The 25923-nt window shown below is 40.2% G+C and overlaps 1 protein-coding gene across 6 annotated transcripts in view; it reads right to left on the reverse strand.

Annotated features, from left to right (window-relative positions):
- The window catches only part of KLHL2 (kelch like family member 2), a 59412-nt gene extending 45012 nt beyond the window's left edge, over window positions 1–14400 (reverse strand). For 2 of the 6 annotated variants that reach the window (XM_030007537.2, XM_030007392.2), the window contains exons 1-4: window positions 14219–14396; window positions 11122–11247; window positions 6571–6677; window positions 1818–1939 (exon numbers count right to left, since the gene is read on the reverse strand). In XM_030007537.2, the coding sequence (XP_029863397.1) occupies window positions 1818–1939; window positions 6571–6677; window positions 11122–11247; window positions 14219–14241 (378 nt within the window). In that variant the 5' untranslated portion in view covers window positions 14242–14396. Of the gene's footprint in view, window positions 1–1817; window positions 1940–6570; window positions 6678–11121; window positions 11248–13355; window positions 13374–14218 lie in introns of those variants that run through there. The other 4 variants (XM_041123071.1, XM_030007476.2, XM_030007625.2 and 1 more) reach the window with 4 other exon arrangements.
- Between the last annotated feature and the right edge of the window lie 11523 nt (window positions 14401–25923).

The following is a 25923-nucleotide window of genomic DNA, read 5'->3' on the forward strand; positions in this document are numbered from 1 at the left end:
TACATTCATTACCAGTCATATTACAAGTATATTCAGTATCAACATTAAAGTGCAACTATATTGCAATAAATTGAGCTCCACTTAAAAGCTCAACTGTCTTCTCAGTAGTCAAGTAACCACAAACTTGTAATATCACTCACCAGGCCACATTATTTATATTACCATCCCCAACATCATCAGATATATCTTCAGATAGGTAATCTGGAGCTGTGAAAATGAAAGCCCTATCAGACTCAGGAGCTTTAAACCTGGAGAATTGTGGCCTTTAATGAGTATGAGGAATAAACATAACACTGACTTTTCCTCCCCATAAACACAGACGAGTCAGCATTGCCAACGATGGGCTAAAATGCATCTTCCTAGGCAGCACCTACAGCCAAAACACAGTAGGCTGCCTGTTAAGTCCAGTCTAATATTATGGATTAAAAATACAAGATTAAGGTCATTAAGGTGTGTCAGCAAGACACCCCTGCTTTAAGGATGAAAAGCCAGCAGGATCAAGTAAGAAGTCTATTAGGGAATCTCTGACACCTCTGGATGTTGCCCAAAGTCTTGCACAGTGATGCAGAGATTTGTGCAACCACCAGATTGGCAAGATATAACATAATTTCAGACAGTTTTTTCACTACCTACACCCATCATCAGAGCAGCAGTAAACAATTCCTTAAGTAGGTGACAAGAAATTAATCTTGCAGAATTAAAAGACTTATGGTATGACCTAAGATATGGAAGGTTTAGTAGTAGGATATATTGTTTTAAGTTGGTAATATTTCTCATTTCTAGGCCTTTGATCAAGCATAGCTAAAACTAGCAGTGACGCCATTGGATTCACCAGCCAATAAAAAGCTATTAATTTCCGCCTAATGCCCAATAAAAGCAATTAATTTCAGAATACGCAATTGCAGCAGAAATTTTCAATGCCAAATAAAGCACCATGGTTTTGTCCCCTGCAAACGCAGCAAAATAACTGCTAGTAATCTGGCACTGGGCAAGAGCAGAAACAAAGGCATAGCAGCAAGAAGAAAAACCATGAGAATTAAATATACCACCTGACATGCAACTAGTTTTAAACTTGCCAAACATCTATGCTAAATCTCAAAAGATAGTGGAAGGAAAATCTACTCTGTCCATCTTCAGGATTTGTGGTTAGAAAACATTAAAGGCAGGAAGCTATGTTTTCTAAGCTTGTGTTTATTTTACTCTAATTGAAGTTTCAGTTAAGGTACAGCCGATGAGGAAAACTTATTAGCTCTGTGTGGGATGGGCAAAACCTTCATGCTAGATATTGGTTGATTTAAAAAAAAAAAAAAAATCCAAAAAACCTAGCAGTAGCTAAAAAATTCTGCACAACTGGCCACTGGCAAGGTACAGAGACTGAGCAGGAGAAAGTACTTTATTCTGCAAGCTAGCAGAAAAAAAAAATATATTAAAACAAATATAATAGCTTAGTTGGAGAATACGGTTTCACACTTAGGAGCAAATCTACTTTGTTTATATAAACTGCACTAAAGTATCAGAGAGGGGGTGGTACAGAGGTGGTTCACAGCATTAATTTTAGGCAGAGTAGACCATCTATTTTACTGTATTACATAAGGTTTGGCTGCAAAGCCCATTAAAGTCAACTGACTCTTCATTTACTTTGAATTTGAATTTGACCCAGAATTTAAACAGCATGACTACTTGCTTTGTAAGCACAAGGTCTGAAAAAATTCCAGTTTGCAGATGAGATTTCCCATGTCAGAGTTGAACCACACTGACAAAATAAATGACTCTGCATATTACATCTCTTTTGTTGCAGAAAACATTCTCACTCTTACCTGCACATTTTCTTCTGTAACTTGAATTTCAGCAGTGTAAATATAATCAATAAGTATCCTTAGAGTCCAGCCATCGACTTCCTTGATTCGAACTCTCTTTGCTCGGCTTTCACTCATCTCACCTACAAATACAGTTTATTAGTCAAGTAAGTTACATATAAATAAAGCACAAATGTAGAAGTTTAATAGCAGCAGAACTTTTTGTATATGATCAGTTGTGACAGTAAAACAACTTTAATAATAATAATAATTCAATTTGTTTCCTTCCTTTCTTCCTCTCTCCAATAGGAAAGGAAGACTTTGTTGTTACCATCATGCGAATGCTAGCTGGGTTAACACTTTTACTGCAGGTGACCTATTTTCTCCAGTGTACAATATCAGAAAAAATAGTGTTATCAGACCTAAATAAGACTCTTCAAATGCATACAAAGACATTTTGCTGGCAAAGTAAGCTATTAAAATACTCTAGCTTTATTAACTTCTTAATTGAAGGAGCATAACAAATGCAGTCTGGAGTCATTTTATTTAAATAAGAAAAATTATATCCCCACAGAAGAATTAACATACGTATTTCTTTGCTTGCCTACTTATTATTCCCTTAGCAATTTCACCTCTGTTACAGATCTGATGTAAGAGTTAAAACTCAAACTAAAATAAAATGGTAAGCAAGGGAAAACTTGTTGGATCTCATTTTGTGGAGGCTGACATATTGGCCCTATGCCACAACTGATCTTCATAGAAAGGCCTGCAAAATAGCTTCCGCCGTCCAAAATATGATGTTTCTCAAAATGCAACATATTGTTTATATCTGAAATAATTGCCAAAAAATACATTTTGAAGTAATGATTATAACCTTCTTCAGGACTACCAACTACACATTTGGTCATCTCAGACCTTTAACCCTTTTTGCATTGACTTGCACTGGGAAGCGAAACATGAACTACACCATTTATGTTGGTAGATAAATAAACTTGGACCTTGGAAGAGTATATCCCAGGCTCTGGATAGATCAATTTCTTATTTTTCTATATTGGATGTACTCTTATTTCTTTCCCCTAGGCATCTAGAGATAAGGGTATTGATGAGGTAACAAATTTAATGTATACAACAACAGAAGCAGACAGGATGGGGAAGTGAACAAGAAGATGCTGATCATCACTGATATTTCCTTATGAATTACATACACATTTTCACTGGTTTTTACCCTGTGGTCTCTAGGGTTGGTGCCAAACAATGCATTTTACCCAGTGCTTTTGGCAAAGGGATCATCACTGAGAAATTTGTTACCATTATTCATGCCTTTTTTTGAGCTGAAGGGTAAGGAATGGCATTTTAAATCAACCCTTTAAGTGGTAGGAAGTGCAGAAGACCATCTACAGCAACGTACTACTACTACTACTACATGGCAGCACAGGTTGCTAGCATTCTAGAAAACACTGATGAAGAACCACATCAAAACCAGCAAAATCCAGCCCCTGCCGAACTTTCTCTTTTCATCGGCTCTTCTGAAACATTTCCCTACACCTTTGAAGGATGACTGCAGCATGTTCTCTGTAGGGCCCTGTATTGCAAGTTCTTACTTCTAGTTTGACACAGATTAAACCTATTGATCTTCAGAGCATGTATGCTGCAAGTTATTTATTATGCAAGCTGCTGTGGAGGTGGTCCTTTGGGAAAATTGCGTGTGTGGGAGAGCAGAGTTTGATATTCTGCAAGCACATTAGGTTTGTTTTCAGATTTTATGTCAAGGCTTCTAGAGCCATGGTTAGGCACCTTCTCTGTTTAACAACAGAGCCCAGAATATACCCAAAAAAACCAAACCAAAAACCCCAACAAAAACTAAAGACTTGCTTCTACCTTTCACGCTAAACAGACATGCAGTCTTACTATGATTCTAGAACAGTCCTCTTGTGATCCAGACTTGTTTGACAGATCATATGCAGGAAACCATAGATTCACTTGCTAGGCAGTCTCAGTCTAGAATTCTGAAGAACTCTGTTCATGACTGGGAAGTTGCACCGCCGTCTCTCCATGGAGTTGTTAGCGACAGAAAAGCATATTGTGAACAGAAAGGAAAGCACTGAGCTGATCCAACCTCCCAAGCAGGAGCAACAGAGCACTGGATGAGTTGAAGTTACTGAAAGGCTATCTAAAAGGTATATATGGTTCCTTACAACATCTATCTAAAAGGTATATATGGTTCCTTACAACGTAATGTAAGGAAGGCTTTTTTTTTTTTTTAAACAGAATTACACAAATGGAGAATGGAAGCAAAGAGCAGGTAATTGCCTACAGATAACTGCCCTCACAGAAGAGAAAATTTAACTTAGGTTACCCTTGTCCCAAGCCAGGCCCTATGGCCACTGAAGTATCCCTTCACTGATCCTTTCCTCTAAACATTTAAGTGTATTTAATTCAGATCACAATACATACTTCTAAAGAATTCCACTGTTTACAGAAAGAAGAATTATTCCAAGTGACATAGTCCCAGATGTTTAACCTTCCCCCCACCCCTGACCCCTTATAGGATAATTGTTACTAACTTACTAAATTTTGTAACTTTAAAAGGCAGTAACTTTTTCTTTCTGGGTATTTAATAGAGCTACTTCTACCATTACAAGTGCAAACAGGAAAAAAAAACCCAGGCAGAGGGTTTGATCTCAGTTAATGCCATCTCCCGGCCTTCATAGCAGTCAGTACCTAATGACTCAGAGAAAGATAGAAGTAACCTGTAACATGTGTCTAAATATAAGCTTCTAATTTCTAGTCAAGAAGTAACCGTGAAACATAAAAGTGCAATTTTTTTTATTGTCTTTTCAGTCACTGTTTTATTCTGGATGGAGGAAGATACTTTTCCATTTGGTTATAGCTGGTTAAGGGATCAAACTTGCTTATTTGAACTGGCAGATTACTGGATGAGAATGCAAATCCACCCAAGAAGTGTGAATTGCAGGGTTCATGGAGATAAGAATTATGACGAACTTCAGGACTTTTTTTTTCTGTGGGAAATGGCTGAAATGCACCAACACCACAGCTGGGCCTTGCTGAAAGCAACCTATGAGACTAATATAAAATCTGTTGATAAATCTTGAAGCCACAGCTGAATTCTATTTAAACCCACCAATTTGGTTCACCAACTACACAAACATTGCCACAGATGTATGGGTTAAACACTTCCCACCCATTACTCAGGTGAGCATTCTGACCTCCTGCACCACTGGGGGTAAAAGACAACCTACATTTAAAGACATAAAACAAGCAAAAAAATTTCAAAGGGACTGAAGCAAGGAAAGAACCAAGATTTCTGTGGCTGCATCTGGAGAGTGGCCACAGACACTGCTGCACTGGCATTCCTAACGGGTAATAAACCTCTCCACAGAAAGGGCAGTCGGGGCAAGCAGAAATGTCTTAACCACAGAAAGCATAATATAAAGCTATAGTCTGAGTAAAGAGTATTTTCAATGTCACAGTCAACAACAGTTAGTCTTTAATACAGAGCTAATGCAGGAGACTTGTGTTTCTCTGTTACTAAGGTAATGAAAAGGAAGCATCAAAGCAGCTGTTTTCATTCTAACTTTAAGGACAGCAGTAAAAATTAAGAAAGAATGTATCAGTCACCTGGAATGTTTGTCTCAACCACAAATGCAAACTTGAGTAACTACTAGAGGAATAGATATTTAATTTTACACACAACTTTAAAACATTGATGCTGCTAGTAGTGACTCCACTTCTAGTTTTGGTTGTGTCAAAATATTTGCATATAAAATCAAGAATAATCAGCTGCTTCCCCAGGGCACAACAGTATTTCAAATTTCATCAATCTTCCAGTTGCATACAATTAAAGTTATTAAAACTCCAATTTGTTTGTATACTGGCAGGCCAAAAGTCACATTTCTGCCTCCACCTGAGCTGGTGGTCAGAAGCAATATGTTGCAGAGAATTCTTTTAATTTCAGACAGTCAACATTAACTACCAAACTGGCATGAGATTTGACAAGGAACAGACAAAACTTCAGAAGTTAATTTTAACATGCATTTAGTAGCATTCTCAATTTGACACCAAATTCCACAGGATTTCAATACGATTTATAATCATTATGAATTAAACCCACAGCACAGGAATTCAGCTGGAGGCTCCTATGAACCTATCTTAGCCTCACAAGCCCTCAGCATTCCTGTTGTAGCAGCAAAGCAGTAACTTGGCCTGCATGGAGCAAACAGAGACAGAATCAGGCCTGCACAGAAAAGTTGTGGCAATGATGCAGAGTACATCTGTCACGGAGAATTACCCTAAAAATACCAAAACATGCACTCCAGCTATAGGCTGCCAAAGCCACAGAAAGCTTTCATATCTACTAACAGCCTAGAGTACTCAGGGTCTGAAGAACATAGCAGCAGCAGTTGTTAAAGGACATAACTTACTCCAAAATTCACAGGAGAGTTATTTTAACCTTCTTTTGGATAAGCAAGATTACTAGAGCCTTAAATGGTATAACAACTCTACTATTCCTGGCTGGCTTAACATATAAATTTGTTTAAATGAGGGAGACTTTTTAAAGCATTCATCATGCTAACAAAGAATAAGTTGCCAGTATGTCCTTAGACTGCAAAAAAAAGTTCATTAAGAAACTCAGATATTCCTATTGGCTGATCTAAAAATTAAATTAGATCCTAAAAAGCAAAAGTCATTTAATTTTGTGCTTTATACAGTTGGGATTGGATTAGAACATAGTAAGTATTGAAACATTTGGTACCTGTAAACATGGCATGGAAGTAGGGGCTGCAGGCGGCTAGCACAACTCTATGCGCTGCAATTTCCATGTCTTCAGCTACTATCGTCACATCACACAGCAAGTTTTGACTATTTAGAAATATCAGAGAAGGCAATTTCACATAAATGAACTACAACAGAAAAGCATATAATATCACACACAATTCCTTTTCCCATGGTCTCAAAAAAGGCAGGCAGACAATGTTGATGAAGCATTGTTTTTAAATGCATTACACAACCACATGGCTATTACTCAGTGGGATTACAGATGGTATTTGAGTACACAGAACTTTCTAAAAATCAAACTACTGAATTGTGATTTCTCGCACAGAAGTTTTCTGCATTGGATAACCAAAACTTGTATCAGCCCAATTTATAAACCTTCTCACTGGAAGTCTGGGCCTCTTTGAATAACTATGATAGAAAAAAGAATTTGATATACACAAACACTAAAAAACTGAGGCAAGAAATAAGACTTTACAGATAACAAAGAATCCAAACTTCAATTGTGATGCCTGTGTCACATCACACTGGGACCTTATGCCTACTTAATTGTTCAAAATCATTACTCGATCATCTCTGTATTTACTGTTATCCAAGCATTTTTCATACACAGCCCATGCACACAATAGCAATTATTTTTTCCACTCTGACCAGTTTAGAATTTGTCATGGTTAAGTTCTATATCTTGCCTGACTTTTTACGTTCATTACATCCATTTGCATTCTTGTCCTTTGCGACTGTAATACATATTTCCTCCCTCTTCTGTTGCAATGAAGGCACATCTCATTTATAATCATTCCTAACACAGGTGTTTCCAATGCAGTTTACAGCTACTGGATATACCTCTTCCAGTTAAACCCACCACACCAGGTACTCTTTATAATCCAATTTTCTGGATGGAAAGAGGAGGGGGAGGAAAAAAAACCAAAACCACACCATAACACCAAAAGGCTGCAATTCCCCAGCATCTAAATAGCCACTGTTGCCTTTTATTTCCTTCTCATGCTAGCATTCTCCTGTAGAAGTAGCATACAATCCACAAAACTCAGAGCCAGGGCAACAAAAGGAATAGAGGAAAGTACTATTTAAGAGAATACATACCTTAGGGACAGAGCTAGAGCTGTACATCAATCCAGTGATCTCTATTCTCAGTACTTTTGAAAAGACACATTTTTACCTTTCCTGCCTGAATATATATTGCCATCAGAGTGCATACTTTCTGATAGTTTGCAACTACCACACAGAGTTGTAGCAGAGACTGGGGTGAGCAGTTGCATTTTGCTCTGACAGAGCTAGAGGTCTCAGCCAAACTGCTCAGATATTCACCTCAGTCCAAAGAAAACTCCATGTTTTCTCAGCCTCTTCAATCATCCTATTTCTTTGCACGCAGCCTCAAGTAAGGTGGCCTTGTGGAGGTCACACACCAAAAATTTTGGTGGCCACAACTAACCTTTGGGGCCATATTGCAATCCTGTCATTAGAATATTTTCCCCCTTTCAGTCCTTAATACCTACAGCAACTACCTAAATCTCACAAGTTTAGCCTGCAATATGGTTATCATCAAAAAAAGGTGTATAAGGTAATGACCGTACCCAGATGAAACACACAATTCAGAGGAGCTTGAAAACAACCATTACATTTATTATACAAAAATTGAAACAGAAAGCTGCACATAAGAGGTCATGAGATACCCAGCTTTTTCAGACACCTGCACTTATCCCGACAACAGGAACAAAAGGTTTTATACTTAGCTGCACAGAAATACCAAAGATAACAATGAAGCCAGAAGCAACAGAACTACATCAATGCAAAACTCCAGCTAATTAATTACATTGCGCATATATAGACATAGTAACTTCGAGGTAGTCCGGATACATCTCTAGTCTGGAACTGCATTAGGTGAATGAAAATGCTCTGCATTACTACAAAGCTGACAAGCTAAATAAACTACTAAATAAAGAAACAAGCTTATAAACTTAATCATGTACTCTGCTGCAAGCATCTTGTGGCTTCCACAGCAACTCAGCACCTTCATTTCATGAGGGCACACCAATTTATTTTACAAAAGCTTGCGTTCTGAAGTGATGCTTGCTTGTATAGAGCGACTGAATGAACAGAGCTGTGGGGGGCACAACATCTTGGTAAAGGAAGTGAGAAAATGAGAAATGGGGGAGCAAAAAAGTACAGATTTAAAGAACAATTAACTGTTTACCAGCTTGCAGGTTATTCTTCATTGGTTTATATAGAGAAAGGTCATTGCCCACATCTTCCAAAGATTTTGGTAGTCTTGTTTGTAAGAATGAGTATTTTAACAAACATAGGTAAGGTCAAATTCTATTGTGATAAAAGCAAATTATAATGAAGAGGAAGGATAGGCATCAGAGGGTAATTTTTTCATATGACAAGAACTAATTAGCTATCCTAATGATCTCTCTGACTCAGTGTTGAGGTGATGGTGAGTAATGAAATGACAAAAACTACCAAGGACAAAATTACTCACATTTGTCAAAATTTGAAGGCCCAGAAAAACCCCCATATGAGCTAATAGAACCAGGCAACTTGACAGCAGCCAAAAATGTAATATAAACTCACAGACTTAAGCATTCCAAAACCAATATATTTTAGATGCTTAAGCAGATAATTTCTTCACTAGTTATCCACTTTCTGAAGAGTATACCTCTGGCAAATACCTGCTTGTGCTACACTAAAAGAACTGAGATAGAAAACACTTTAAAAATGTAATTGATAAAATCAAAAATATCATTTACTTGATTAATATTAGGTCTTCATTTAGAGTAATGAAGTCTGAAACATTTCTAAAATATTTGAGTTTATTATTTCAAACAAATAAATGCAAATATTAAAGTTTATAATCTCATCTCATTAGCACTTACAATTTTAAAAGCTCTACTCAGCTTAAACAGTAAATATTGCTGCACCAACTACTTTAAGAAATAAGAACTACCGTTAAGGTTTGCATGGCACTGTTCCTGTTCCAGCTTTAACTATTTATACATGTATGACAAAATTGCTCAAATTGCATCTACAACAATCTGAATTTAAGTAACCATAGAAACTAAAGTATATTCTGAAAATAATCCATGGCCTTCAACAATGCACTCTACTGGAAGACGGCATATCTTTTACTTGTGACTTAACAAAATGCAGGTAAGGTTTCCGACTTCTGAAACTGTTGTAAGATTCATTCTGGGAAACTGTTTCGTCACCTAAACTCTTGCTTATCCTTAGGAAGCCACGGCTACTGGCTCTAACCAGGCTCTATTACACTCCTTGAGACACCGAATCTGGTTAATGGGATCCTTGAAAAAGCCAAGGGCATAAGTAAGGTGAAGCAACAAGTGTCAGTCCTTCCAATATAAGGAAACTAGGCTGTTAATAGACTAGAAAAATAGTCTCTGCTCTTATCCCATTATCCTCAAACTATGGGAGTCTTTGAGCTGGATTTAAGTCATTTATAGTCAGCATATGATTTTTCTCCAACCTTCCAGTACAGTACAAACTGTCACAGCCAGATAAATACATTGATCTGATCACAGTATCTACCATAGTATTAAAGATTTACCCATATGGAACAGCGAAGACCAAAGGCAGAGGCATGCTTTAATAGGGTATCAGTTGCTGTCTTTTTGAAGTGAAGCCTCTCCAGTTTTTAATCTTATATGGGAAATAACAAAAGACTACAGGATTTTCACACCCTCCGGTATTGTCTACACTAGAGAAGTGTTTTATTTATTTAATTTCTCCATTGTTGCTGTTAGCTATAAAGCTGAATTACTGTCAGTGATAGTTGTGAGTCCTAATTACCAGAGCTCAGTTGCGAGCTCTAATTACCAGCTGTCACAGTTTTCAACACCATCTCACCTACTCATATGTAGAAAATAAATCAATATGGGTGCTAAGAACAGCATCAGCACCAGTCTCCCAGTTTTGCTGAAACTGATGGTAGTATCACTCAAGGTCTTACAAAACTTTATTGAGTAAAGTTACTTTCAACATTTGATTTGAGAGTTCATCAATTTCTCCCAGGGGGCAAGCAAAAGATAACTAAGAAAAGAAAGCATACTGTCAGTTGGTTTACACTTGTTAGACTGTGACCTATGTCTCCAAACCAGAAAATTTTAACATTTTTCCAGTTCGCAGCCTACCACAAAAATCAACAACAGGCATACAAAGAGCCTTAGGCTCAACTAGAGTCACTTTTCACCTATCCAGGGTCAACTACATACAAAACAGGATCAGTAGCTGCAACCCCTTAAATACAACCCCTAAGTATCTTTCAAGTCTCATAAACCTAGTTTTGATTAACTTATGAGGGGCAAAAACATACTGCATACATTACAGCTATCATCACATGACTATCATTCAGCTATGACTTCATTGTACATTTAAACCTTCTCATCAGCTACACTTCTGGAATTGCATGTTCTTAATAAAAAAACTATTATTAGTAACTTAATAAATGCCAGTGAAAGTAATAGACTCCAGGCAGATGTATACAGTAAAGTAATACCTTCTTAATTCATTCATAACTTTAAAAGCTTTCTTCATGTGCCATGGATTTACTGTAACAGGACAGTGAATTTCAGTGTTATCATCTTTCAGATCCAAGGGCTTCTGATGGCAAAGTTTGGTACATCTGGAAAGAAAGAAAGAAAAAAAAAAAAAAAAAGAGAGTTAATACTTCTGTTTAATTTCCAGTTCTGTCACTCTTATTTTCTCCAACTTCATCTTGGGGAAGAGAAGATGTATACTTCAACTTATTCTTTACTCCAAGCAATTTTGGTTTCCCCATTATCAACAGTGTGGAACAGTAGGTACAATTCCTGAGGAAGCAATAAATTGGTGACCAACACTAGTGAAGCTGACAGAGGCACTCAGGGCTAACAATAATCTCCACTAAGGAAAACATGAAGATGATGCCCTAGAATATTTCCAATAAGCCCTGAAGTTAGGGGAGAAGCAGAGGTTCAGGAACTTTTAGCCTGGTGCCTATACAGATCGATGGCAGAACGCAGCATCCATCACCCAGGTCTCTCAATGCCTTCACCGCCTGCGAGACAAGAGCCGCTCTCTGCCCTTCCACCAGGACCTCCCTTACTGGTTCATGCAGCTCCCAGTTCACCTCTGACAGGAAGACCACATGATGGCTACTGTAATTGTCCAGGCTTTCCCTAGCAGCAGCATGAGACATAGCTGAGTATGAGAAAAACTCGGTAGTTTTGCAGATCCACTCAATGTTTTGAAAAACAAGTGACCAACCTCTTAATTTTTCTTACTCTCAAAAACCCACCCAAAATACCAAGAGAAAAACTAAACAGTGTGAAAAATCAGTAGCTCTATCTACAATTATCTCTTTCTATAAGAAATACCCAAGTTCTACAGACACTAACTTCTGTAGAAAAATGATTATGTACACCCCTACGTCACTAGGGCTGTCCAAACAGCAAGCGGGCCTTTCATGCCAAGCCAGTGAGTTTTGTGTTTACAATCACAATTTTATTCTTACAAGGCAAATTGCATTGTTGTAGGACTCAGAGAAAACGCTTAGCATCAGCAATGTTTTCACCTACAGTATTGTAACCGTATTCCTGAACCTCTGAGCTGGAAAGAAGTAAAGTCACTGAACTCACTTGGTGGGGCAACTGACCCTGGTACGTCAGAGATCTGATTTCAAATGAAAACTCAATCTTAGTTGCTTTAGGTAAGAATAGTCAAATTGAACACATGCACTGACTCCCGTAATTCCAGCCTCTCTTCTGCCACACCTAAAACTTTTTACTTGGGCATGTCTAAAGAAGCTTAAAAGAAAAATGCAATGATAATTTAAGATTTTAACCTAGAACTCTATATTCTGTGCACTACAACAACACGCAAAGTAGTTGGCTCTACTTTTCATGATTCCAAAACTAGCTACAAAATTTTTTGAGCAAAACAGCATAAAACTGCATCAACCAACAAAGGAATAGAAAAAGTCTCTGTAGAACACTGGCTAACAAAGTAAGGTCTACCTGCAGAACTCAAACTACTACCAACTTACTACACTGTACCATGAAACTGCTATGAATTAAAAGTTTCGTGCTCAATTTTGAAAATGATACAACTCATTACTGAAAGGGGCCAAGTAACAGCAATTTTACATCAATCAGGAAAAAAAAAGCAAGTTACAAAGTTACATATTATAGAGCACAGACACATGCTGCGTATGGAGGTAAAAAAAAAAAGACATCCTATCTAGCAAACCCCTTTAGACTGAATATCACTCTTCTAAATTATGTGACATACATAGCGATCAGCATTCAAAAAAAATTATACGCAGAAATCAGTGACTTCAGGAAACATTCAAAACACCAAAGACTAACTGTGAGGAAGAGACCCAGCTTTTAATTATGCCACTGACTCATCAAGTCCAAGATAAGAACACTTCTTCTATGGCACCTTTTTACATCCCAAAGCAATGCATCAAATACTGATGTATACATATCTGCATACATATACAGGCTATATACACATCACATACAGATACGCAAGAAGAATACTGGTCGGAGTTGCCTGTGAAGAGCTGCCAAGCAACCTGGATAGATGGAGGAGTTCCTATGAAGCGTAAACTCATTTGCTGAAGTTTCAATACTTTGTCACAAAGGATGACTTTGTTTTAAGGTAATGAAGCCTACAAAACGGTCTGTCGTATGCCTTCTGTTTTGAGAACTGCTAGTCTGCCTGAAGTTACTGGAGTCTCTCTCTTACCATTTCACCAGCTGGGTCAAAGCTGTCCGCAACTGGTTCCTTTGGTTCGTTCTCAAGAGCCTCACCCACAGCGTACCCGAACACTACCTCCTGAAGGCGCAGGATGAGGCTACGCTGAACTGGAGCATGTAAAAAGCTGGACGAACCCAACCGAAGTGCAGCTGGAAATACGTGGCTTGCCTAGCGCACTGCTACTGAAAAAGATGCTTAACTAAATAACCAGAAAACCGAGAGCGCGATGAGCATGACTGCTGAGTCAAACAAGGAGTAATTTGGGACCACATATGGAGGAAGCAGAAGGAGCGAGGGGGAGGAGGGAAAAAGACACCCAAAAAAAAAAAAAAAAAAAAAAAGAGCCTGTCCCCGCACCCTGGAAGGCGGCGGGGCGGGGGTGCCGGCAGCCCTGCCCGCCCGCGGGGAGCCCGGCGCCCGCTCCCCCCGCGGCCCAGCCCACCCGCCCGCCCCGGCACCCAGCGCCCCGCCGACGCGGGCACCGCAGCGGCCGGCGGCGGCACGGCGGGGCAGCTCAAGCCGCCGGGCGGCCAAGCTGGCCCCGGGGAGCCCCGGCCCGCCGGGCACCAGGCACCGGCTCGCCGACACGACCCTCCCCACCAGCGCTGCCCCGCGCCGCCGCTGCGGCCGGGTCTGGGTCCGCGCCCCCCCCCCCGCCCCGAGCCCGCGGACACCGCTCCCTCCCGGTGCCGAGGGGCCCGGGGCGGGCCGCGGAGCGCCGCGGCCGCTCAGGTGGCCGCTAAGCGGCTGAGCCCGGCCCCGCGCCCCCAGCCCACAGCACCGCTGTCCCGGCGGGCTCCGTGAGCCCGGCAGCCACCCGCCCGCCCCGCCGCCGCCGCCGCCGCACTCACACGGGCGGCAGCAGCATCTCCATCGCGGTTCCGCTCGGGCTTCCTCCGTGCAACGCGGGCGCGGCGCGCTGCCGCCAGCACCATGCCAGCCGCCGCTGCCCCCGCCGCGGGGTGCCGGCTGCGCGCGCCCGGCGGAGCCCCCGCTACCCGCCGGGAGCCGCCGGCGCTGCCCACTTCCGGGTTCCCGCCCGCGGGAGGGCGGCGGCGGCGGCGGCGGCGGCGGCGGCGGGGGCGGGCCGCTGCGCGCAGGCGCGGAGGGCGCCCGGCCCGGCCGGGCCGCCGTGAGAAGGCGCGGAGCGCGGTCGGCCTGTCGGTCGCCCCTCAGGTGGTTCCGGCGGCCCCGGTTCCCCGCCGAGGTGGGCAGGCTTCCCCACGGCGGAGCCTCCGGGGCGGTTGCTGCCTGTCGGTGGGGCAGCCCTCTCCCAGGGGCTTTAGGAAGAGGAAGATGAGGAGGAGGCGCCGCTGCCCTTTGCTGGAAGGAGCGTGGCCTTCGAGGGGGGTCCAGTGCCGTTCTCGGCCCGAGGAGACCCGGGCGCCCGTCTCCCACCGCCCAGGAGAGCGGCGGCTCCTGAGGGCCGGGCCGCAGAGCGACACCCCCCAGCTGTCCTGGGCGGGGAGGGCGGCTTGGGGCACTCGTCTGGGGACGCAGCGGTGCTCTAGGCCCTGGAGCCAGGACTCTCTTTTTTCTTTTAGAAGAAAAGAAAGCGGTCACAGGTCTCCTCTGTGAGAAGACCCACCCCAGGCGCAGGCAGGCGTGGAGGGGCGTCCCCAGCTCCGTCCCAGGCCGGCCGAGGAGCTGGCCTGGCACCAGCTCACGCAGGCGGTCGCGCCTCGAGCATGGGGCCGAAGCGAAGCCCAAAAGTGCGTCGGGACGGAGAAGAGGGGTGCTGCAGTTGAAGAGGCTGCAGCGCCGGTGCTCTAGTGCGCTGTGACCTGCTGGATCTCACCCGCTTTTATTTGATCTAGGCCAGCGGAACAGCGGCTGTGCCGCTCAAAAAGAGCTGCCCTCCCGTCTTTAGTCGTACAATCGCAGACATCGCTGAGGTTGAGCATTAAGTGCTTGAGTTGTGGTTTAATGTTTGCTTAAGTAGCCTCCGTGATGCAGAACGGCAAAAAGAAACACAGACTGGACAGGGATCTATTTCAAATGCGTGTCTTCATAAGCGACGCTAATTCAAGCAGTGATGAAGCATAGTACGTTTAGCAACTTCTGAGTGGGGGCATTCGAGAAGAATTTACTGTACGTAAACCTCTCTAAGTTACTTCTAAATCATAGAAGATTGTGTAGTGGAAGATGTGTTTAGTAAGCTGAACACAATTCAGGTATTTAAGTCTAGTAAGCGTCTGTAAAAATAAAATGCTTCTTCACTGGAGTAAGAGATTTTATATTGACAAAGTAACTCTAAAACTAATAAATCTGTCACTAACTGACCAGCACTGTTTTTCTAAAAGTAAGAGGAGTTTGAGGACCGCACGTTTTAAGTAAAAGGCAAACCAGAAAATGGCAAGTGCATTTTGGGTGAAGAATATTACAGATGGATACAAAAATCCTTCACCAATGTTTCTAATAAAACCACAGGTTATTAAAACTAAATGTATTTTAATTTGTTATTTTCATGTTTGCTAATCTCTAATAATATTCCTTACTTGGAAAATGCCGTTTCAGTTTTCTCAGTTTACCAGTCCTCTTCTACTACACTGTGATGTTTGATCTGGGAACACTTCACAATTTTTTCAATGGGTTTCCACTGGAGGTTTTTCTAAATTAAATATTTAGTCACAATTGTCAGTGCCTGTTTTTACAAAGTCTGTGCTTTGTGACAGCTGAATTTGTCTCTTCTCAAGAGACTACTAGATTTGCCTCTGGGTTGCATAGGAGAAGACAAGGTACTTGTTAAAGATTTGAAAGATGCAACAAAACCTGCTTGCAGGGCGGTCTGCTCCAAAGGGGCCAGCTAGCAATAATGCGTTCTGAAATGGAGGTTTAAAATTCAGCCGGCTCCGTGTGGCATAGCGCCAGCGAGTTCTGAGTTCCTAAGCAGGTCTGGCCTGGGTAGATCAGAGAGCTGCTGATGACTGTCACATCACACTTTCAGGTTTCTGTACCCTAGTGTAAACTCCTGTACATGTTACTTTGTAAGACAAGGATCCTAGCTTTTACTGATCCATAAGACCTAAGCGAATCCTACTAGTAATAGACTGTTCTGTGTTTAAGGCTCCACATTAGACTATGAAGTCATTGTAGACTTGTCCAGGAGCTGATGGGGGGTTTTGTACACTACTCGCATATAGATCCTGCAAGCATGTAGGCAGCTGCAGATTCTGCCTCTTGTTAACATGGCAGAACTGTTTCATAGTGTTCATTCTTAAATGAACATTAAGTTTTTCCAGCCTGTGACTTCTCTTGTTTTCTTGCAGTGTTGTTTTGGCTTTTCAGCCAAATGCTTAACGTTAGTTGAAGTGAATTCTGTGATGCAGAGCATCAAAAAGAAACAGAAATAGGGCAGGGTTCTATTTTTTTTTTTTCTAAAATTATGTCTTTGTACTTCAGTAGTCCTGAAAGGAATCAAACAGCTGAAACAGAAATGACTGCATCCAAACTACATTATGTGGTTATAGCCAAACAACATACATATCTTAACCATGAGAAAATACATCCTTTACATACAATGTTTGGATTTTTATGGGATTTTGCTTGATCCAATACCTCTTCTTAGAAAATAACTTTTAGAGAAAAAAATTATTTATATATGTGTGTGGGTGTATATATGTAGTTTTGAAAGGAAATAGGCTACGTTTCTTAACTATGATGAAACAGCTGCCACTTTTATTCATGCTGCAGCATTGAAATCACTGCATTTACTGAGGAAATTCCCTATCATGTTTAGGACTGCCGCTGTAGCAACTCTTGGTCCTTTCCCACTTGTTTTAGAGTTCCAAAGGAATGCTGCCAACACTTACTTATGATTGCACTGCTCTTTGGACATATTGACACTAGAAGTACTTTACTGATAGAAATCCTGACACTATACATCAGTGAAGTACATCCACTGAAAATGAAGCTATGCCAGCAAAGCTCTGCGTGCTAGCAAGAGAGCTCCACAAGTTATACCGTCCTACAAATGGAATAAACAATCCTGGTAAAAGTCAATGGAACTGCATGCATACATGGTGTTTTATAAGCATCTTTAAGGGATCACTTCCCACACTGACATGGTCATGTTAGAAGAAATCTCTATTAGGTTTAGCCACAGAGAACACTGAAGTTCTTACTAGGATTTTTAATTGACAAACGCAGGTTAGGAAGAGCTCTCTGAAGAGGCAAAAAAATATGTTTGTAAGAACATTGGCTCTTGTTTAATATTTTGTAAGTCCCAGCTTCTTAATGATTTGGGCAGAATGCTTATGAGAAGATGCTGCTAAAGCTGGGATTCTTTTCATGGAAAAGGAAGAAGAAAGGAAGGGGCTAGAATTGAAGTCTTAAGTACCTCTCTGTACTCATATTGCTTCAAACAGCAAAACAAGGTCCTTCCTTACTTTGTGAGCTATTAGGTCATCCATTATATTTGTATCTTACTGAATTTAGTTGTGGGTAATTCATGTATAACATTTATGTAAAAATAGGTATGTATTTATTCAAAATCTTTCAGGGCACACATCGATTTTTTCCCATGCATTTCACCCCCAGTAACATTACCATCCAGCAACAGACTTTTATACAACCAAGGCCCTGGCATTTAAATAGATCCACAAGGACCTATGTGGAATTCATGACAGGACTTGAGGTCAACACAGACATTAGCTATTACTGCATTCTTTTGTCTAAGACACTAGCACTAGTATCAGCATTAATCCAGCATTAACTAATCTTAAAAGGCCTCACTCTAGTGGAAGAGAGTTTGGGGGTTTTTTCCCCAGAAGAATGGAATATTTAAAGTTTCAGAGAACCATTGAGCTAAGGACATGAAAGCAGTTGAGAAGAATTACACTGAAAAGTAATGTGAAAAGGAAAAGCAAGAAAGTGCATGCAGCAGACTGAGACAGGGACCAGATTGCAGAGAAATATGTACTGGAGAGTAGGCAGAGAGAGAAAAAATAAGACGTGTAAATTGGGAATGTGAAATAAGGACTAGCAAAGCAGCTGCTATCAAAAATAAATCATACTGTGACCAAAATCAGTTAAATACAATTAAGCATGGATAAAAATATTTAGTCTTTTCTAGCATTATTCTTCTGTGTAAGCAATTGCTGGAGCACTGAGAATGATACATATTTAATGAAAATAGATGAAGGGTAGGATTTATTCTGTAAAGTTCATGGACCTTGTAATGATAATGATGAAAATTAGTAACTAAGAACTGGTTTTTCAGTGTTCAAAACCACACATGGTGTAATTTCCAAAAAGACTTGATAGGGCACACAGTCTAGTAAACAGGCTTTAAATACTCCAATCCCAGTTTTGGAAAAGAAGGGCCAATTAAAAAGCAAATGGTATGATGCTTCTGCGTTCCACTCAATGGAGAAGTCAGGTCCTTGTGGTCAGTGCTGAACAGTGCAGTGTTCCTGGTAAATTACAAGTTCATTTTAGCTCCATGGAAAAAGGGAGTCCTAGCTCAAGTAAGCATTACAAATGGAAGCAAGTGTAGGTCATGGCTTTGATTCATATTAGTACTGCAGACTACTAAGACACAAAGTAGAGATCTTGAGGAGCAGATCCAAGGCACAGTGCTGCGAAGGTTTCGATTTCACATACGGTGTATCCCTGAGATGACTGTGAAAGAGATGGACCAATTCCTACTCTCATACCTGTGGACTTGCGTTGCTCCCTGTGCACTGGATAAGGCAATCAGGTCTCTATAGCGAATGGGTTCCATTCACTGAACTAGCAGAAAGCCCATCAAAAATTATTAGATTTCACCTTGTAGCCACTTAGACATGATGCAAAGGTAGCAGCAGAAACCTGCAGCAGGGATTTCTTTGGGGAAAGCTGGACCATCCCAACCAGCAGCAGGCAAAGCTGAAGATGGAGCTCCACCCTTCAACACAGAGTGATACCTTACTGAAATTAGTTCTGCACAGTTCTTGTGTACAGCCTACACAAAAAAAAAAAAAAAAAAAAAAAGATTTACAACATTTAGTCTTTAGCAAACGATCTGTCATGGATAAGCAGGACCGTTAGGGTAGCCTCCTTGTTCGCAGAAGTCATCTCCATAATTGGTGTTTTTTTCTTGATCATTTTAGTTTGAAAGAGTGTAGATTATTATTATTATTATTATTATGTTCAGTCATACTTGTTTAACTTGTAAAAACATTATTTTCTTGAAAAATGAAGCAAAAGTAGTTTTCTCCATAGATAATAACTGTAAGGTATAGTACTATATCTATTAGATGCAAGTCCATCAAAGTCCGTGTACTTCTCCCCCATCATATTCTCCACTCTAACAGCAATGTTGTAAGATAGTCCTAACCAAGTCGGTCAACTAATACACAGCTTTTTGAGAAGAAAACAGGTACAGCTCATTAATTAAAATTACATTTAAACAATTGATATACTGCCATCTAGTGCTTACTGAATGCACAACCATACAAATTCTACTCGGTTCAATAGTTCTTGGTATCTGTGACTGGCCTACAGCAAAACAAAGTTAAACTCACCAATTTGCAGGTAGTCATGCATATAGTGAGCTTACCTAAGAACAGTAATTGGGAGCAATTTACATTGTGAAAAGTGACACAGTATGCTGAAAGAATCAATCTGAATATGTATTGTTTCATATGGATATAAATAAGACTGGAGGAACAGTATTTGCAGAGTCTACAGCACTTGAGGGGGCATTCAGCGAAAATGAAAAATGCTGTAGACTGGGAAAGAGCAAGCAGGGTATAGTTCACACATGGTACAAATTCTTTTGTTGTACAAAGAGGCAATGAAATCAAAGACATTAAAATATTAAAAGATTATATTCAGGGAGTCATAACAATAACAATCACACAGGTGTAGTTACTGCAAATAATTTTGCACAGGCAGGTTGTTCATAGAAAGTGAAAAGCATATCATGCTGCTGTTCAAGGAATTGAGTAAATCCTCATTTGAAATAATCCTTTTTTTTGTGTAAGAAAGACTAGAAGGTATTGCAAACTCATTGTAAAGATTAAGAAAAGAGCTCAGGATCAGTACACTTAACTATGCAGAATGTCTAGTAAAATTGGACTCCTATTATATTAAATTAAAAAAAATGAAGGGGAAATTTAAGTCAAAGATAAAATATGAAAAGGTTTAGTCCAATAATTCAGTACAAGCAGATGCACACACAATGAATAGTTTATTATAGTGTTCCTGGACTACAATTTTCACTGCTATCAGGGAAAGTCTCTTGGCAGTTTTTCTACACAAAAGAACATTGTGATCCAGAATAATATACTGGGGGAAAAAAAAAAGGTATCCTCAGAATCTAAAATATTCAAAAGACTACCTTGTCAGAATGCTAATATTTAACCATACACCCTAAAAAGTTAGTTTATGCAAGCTCATTCTTGACAAGTTCATTTTATGATTTTCAGACAAAAAATTTAGAAAATGGAAAAAGAACTGTGCGGAGAAAACCCCTAATTTTTCCTTGAAATTTCATCCTCTGTCTTAATTTACCTCAAGAAAACTACTGATAAAATTAAAATAATCTCAAACATTCCTTTTTTTCCATTAAAGTCACCCCAGATGGTATATAATCTAAACCCAAATATCTTCAGAAACAGCTCTGCATTTCCCTTTATATAGTTCAAGTAAATGCTTGTCATGTTGTGATGGCTTTATAATACCATATAAACAAAAATATGATTTTGAAAAATCAGAAGAAAGTGAAAAAATCCATAGTTAAAAATTACTCTATAGAGGGAATACTTTTCACCCTGTAAATTAGGCGTTTGCTTAAGCATTAAACCATTTAAAACTCTAAAACTCATCTTTAGAACAAAGTAAGAAAGATACATCGTGTTACTTAGTTCTGAAGTTTGATTTATACTTTTAGTGTATATTTCTAAAAATAAATATGAAATTGATTAATTGCATCCCTTCTTCAACCTCAGTTTATTTGCTTTTGATTATAGCTGGAAATTCAGTATAATTAAAGAAGTAAGCAAGAGTGCCCATTATGTTGTTCATAATTCTTCCATTTGCTGTTACGTTACATCCTTTGTCTCTTCTGCATTAAGCAGTCCAAATTCTCTTTCAACAGCTGTATTAACTTTTATCTATCTGTTTTGACCAGTCCTATCACTGGACTTCATTATGGACACATAGGACATTTTGCTAAATGATTTGTACTAACCAATGGCCACACTAAGCCTCCAGCATTCAAATTTGTATATTAACTGGTGAAAGACTGGAAGAGTTTTTATTAATAACAGTGTTATGCTCTTCTCTTTTCAATAGCTTGCATTTAATGGCCACAGAATTTTTAATGGACATTTTATTTATGAAGCCAAAGCTTCATAGCAAGTGGCAGTTTCTGATTACATGATTACCATGTATAAACAGCCCCATGCTGTTCACCACAAAAAGCTTACACTTGTATGATGTGAAAATCTGAAACTATACATGGAGAGAAAGTTTCCTTTATTTTAAATGTATTCAGCAGTGAACTGTTTCTTAATCTCCATAGGATTTTTAAAACTTACAGAAGCTTGAAATAAAACAAGTACCTGTGAAGTGTCTGTAATTTGAGGCTAGAATATAGACTGCGCTTACTGCAGTATGACTGTCAGGACTATTACAACCAATTCATGCAAATAAAATTGTCTTTACTGTTATTTTTACCTTTTCACTTCCCATTTGTATTTTTAGTCATGCTGGGATCTGTCACAACCCCATATTCTCAGAGCAGAGACTGTATTCTTTACATAGAGCTGAATACAGTTTAAGTACTAATTGTACCTGCAATATGAATAAGAAACAGTAATAATAATTACACCTCATAGTTGAATGTGAAAAAGATTGTAAGCCCAATCCTGTTTCCATTCATGCCAAATTTTAAATAAAACTGAGAGGAAGAAAAGTAGATATTAGGCCTCTTTGTGAGGATACAGTTGTGAAAGTTAGTCCCCAAATATTGTAATTATTGCTGATGTGAAAAAGGTTACGCCTAAGTATAGGATTTAATCCTAGGTATCTAGTCTATGCTAACTTTCCTTAAGGACAGCTGGCAAATAAGGACATCATAGCACGGCATTGTTGGGCCATACCACATCTTTTTACCTTACCCTTATCGGATACTGATAGAGTTGCAGAGGAAGTATTTTAGGAACAGGCCATATCTTAATCTGTTTTACACTCCCCAGCACTGGATCAGCCCTCAGAAGCAGACTTTCAAGTCATGTGCACTAACATGACAATATCTGCAAAATTTGCCAGAAGATGGAACAGGAATTGAGCAGAAGAGAATCTTACTTAATTAAAACCTTACTTACATCATTAAAACCTCTGGCTATAAAAATTACCTGTCAATCTGGTAATTAAAACAATGTATCAAAACCAAAACACAGATTGGGTCTACAAGACTGGACTACTACTATAAAGATTATACACATATTTTAGGCAAACCAGTTGAAATTGGCAGTCACATATTTCTAAAAATGCTAACTGGTGTTGTGTACAGTAAATATTTATGCACTTCAAATACTTAAATTTGCAATTTTTCCCCAACTGTGCTCTTCAGTAACCTGTTGAGAACACTTCATTTTCCATTCAGTAGAAACAATACTTACAATTATATATAAAATTATACATATTCAAATGAATGCTAATAAATGTAAACTTCCTGGGACTTTAGGATTCTAAAATTATACTTACAAGAATTTATTTATTTGATTTTATCTCAAACACTTGTCTAATGGCATGTGTCATGCACACTGCATATATGCATGCAAGCCATTGAATAGAGGTGTTTTGTAAGTACACAGCAGTACTGGATTTGCAGTAATGGATTATACATTAGACCAAATTTCTAAATCTCTGAACAGAGATTATTAGAAAAATTATATCTGAACTAGCACAGAAAAATGGCAAGAACTTAGCAGCAACTGTGTTCACTTTTTAAATAGTAAGCTGCTGATATAATATAGACGAAGTATGTGTTTCTCACCTGACTGTATTGGGTATCTGAAGAAACAGGCTAAAACCAAGATTATAGCTAGCCTATAGTATTTTAGAGACTGGCAACAGGAGGAGGAGGACTTCCACAACTGAAATTATTATGCTAATAAAAAAAGGTAGTTACCTGAGCTTGTGCATCAAACTGATGAATCAAATACCTGAATTTAGGCTTCTTGGTTCCTAACTCTTTGAACAACTGTTCTAAATCAGTTCATTTTTTTAATTATATCTCTTTCCCCCATACTGTTTCCCCTCAAATATCATCCTTGCCAAATTCAGAATCCAACCCCCCCAGATTAAAGAACAAATACACCTGTGCATTCCTAAGCACGCATGTAAGCAAGCAAACAAAATGTGGGGAAACAAGAGAAAAAATGTGCAGTTCAGCATTTTATTTGGTCATAAATGAAAGCAATAGCAGCTAAGCAACACCAGATGATATGTGACTATTTTTTGTAAGAGACTTTTTTTTGGAGGGTTTTTTTGTTTCTTCAAAAAGTTTAATGCTATTTTAATTCTTCTAAAAAATAAACTGCTATAAAGTATTTTTAATCAATATAAATGCATTTACAGTTTAAAAAAATAAACATTCTAGCCATTGTCATTAACTGGCACTGTTATTAGCTTCTTGGCTGTGGGACTAGGTACAACACACTGCACACTAGCATTTCTGGTTATTCCAGAGCAGAGATTTTAACCAGAACACAGACATTGTTGCTCCTTGCAAAACAAACAAAAGGTAAAGACTTCATGGTTTTCAAGCTGAGCAAAAGCTCAGACAAGGGCACTGCGCAGGTAAGTCGCATAGTTATACAAAGAAATGGGAAGTTCTGGCAGTCACACAGCATCCTCGTAAAAATTGCACAATCAAGTTCCAGACTGATCTATTGAGCCACCCTGATCTTTGATGGTTATTAGATCTGTGTAGATGTAGACCACACCTGCCAAGCTAACTACTTGGCAAGGCAGAACACCTTACAAAAGTAATGCTGATTCCTTGAGCAGCAACCAGTGAGTTGTGGCCTCATTTTACTGTCACAGAAAACCTTTGTCCTCTGGCTGCTGATTTGTAGGAAATGTGTTCTTGCGAGGAAGGAAAAAAGAGGAAGCACAATAAGGAAGAGGAAAAAAGAACATCTGGGCTGAGAAACTGGAACTGAGCAGGCTCTTATCACAGGAGCTGGACTTCATCTTACTGAAACCAGCAAGTTTAAGGCTTGTTTTTCATTTAAGTTAGTTGCCCAGTTCGTTAAATATGTGTATCTATGTGAAACAAGAACAAATGAATGCAAGCGCTGAAGGTATTTTTCTACAAAAAGATACCCACGAGAAGTCACAGAAACAGAGATAAAAAACTTGGGACAGCCTGAAGAAGCCCATATCTCAAAAGCAGCTTTCACCCCTTGGCACTTCTGCACTCTTTAAAGAGGCAGAGCCATGCCTGCTGTTCAGGGTGACAGTCCTGGCTTCTCTTGAATAGTAGGCGAAGAACAATTCCAATCTGGAGATGATACAATCTTGCCGTCTTTCAAGCACTTGTTACAGCTTTGATCCTCTCTAGTGACCTCACTAACATCAGCTCAAGGCTCAGGGGTGGTCATATAGAGCAAACAGAAGGTTAAGAAACTTCAGCAGATGAACAGAGCACACAACCGGTAACAAATATGCTGCTTTGTAAACTCATACTATGCACATGCCTGAACACTGTCATTCCAATCCTTCCCATATCAGAAAGGATATAGCTGAAAAAGGTCAGAGAAGCTAACAAAGATTACCAAAGAATAACTAAGAATAACTAAGTGGTTGAGGAGTATCAGCATACAAAAGGGTGTCGAGGAGTAGTTAGACAGAGATCCATACAGTAGCGTGGGTACCACCACTGGCCACAGTCTCTCTCAACGTGAGAGCAAAGGGTTATAAAATGAAATTAGCAGCAGGCAGGTTTTAAAGAAAACTTGTTTCTTCACAAAATATACAACTGGGCCAGAAGTATCTTTGACAACTTACTAAGCGCCTCGTGCACGCTAAAACTTCCCGCGGTCTGAAGGGGCAACCAGGCACGCTCATGGAAAAGACACCCACTGGAAATAATTATTAAGTGCAGAGACTCTTTCTCTTCCTCAAGAAGGCCCTGCAAGGCAAACTGTTGGGACCGGAAAATATTCTGCACAGCAAGCTGAAAGCAACACTACGCTGCCTTTATCCCCGCGCTTTTGCGAGACGAGACGTCTGCTGCTGTTTTACTTTCCCCTCCCTGCGATGCCACCAGAGCCACCCGCCCCGCAGCGACACCAGCCCTGGGCCTGCTTTAAATTCAGTCCCGGGCTGCCGAGTCAACTCGACCGAGCATCGCCAACGGAGGGGAGGGGAGGGGAGAGCAGAGCGGGCCGGGCCGGGCCGGGCCGGGCCGGGTGTTCCCCCGCGGCTGCGGCCCCTCGGCGGCTGCGGCCCCGCCCCGGGGCCGGCGCTGCGGCGCGGCTCGGGCCCAATAGCGGCCGGGGCCGGTAATGGCGGGGCGGGGCGGCGGGGCCTGCGCCTGGCCAGCCGGCGGCCGGGC

Source organism: Aquila chrysaetos, chromosome 1 (genome assembly GCF_900496995.4).
Source record: "Aquila chrysaetos chrysaetos chromosome 1, bAquChr1.4, whole genome shotgun sequence".
NCBI classification, from domain to species: domain Eukaryota; kingdom Metazoa; phylum Chordata; class Aves; order Accipitriformes; family Accipitridae; genus Aquila; species Aquila chrysaetos.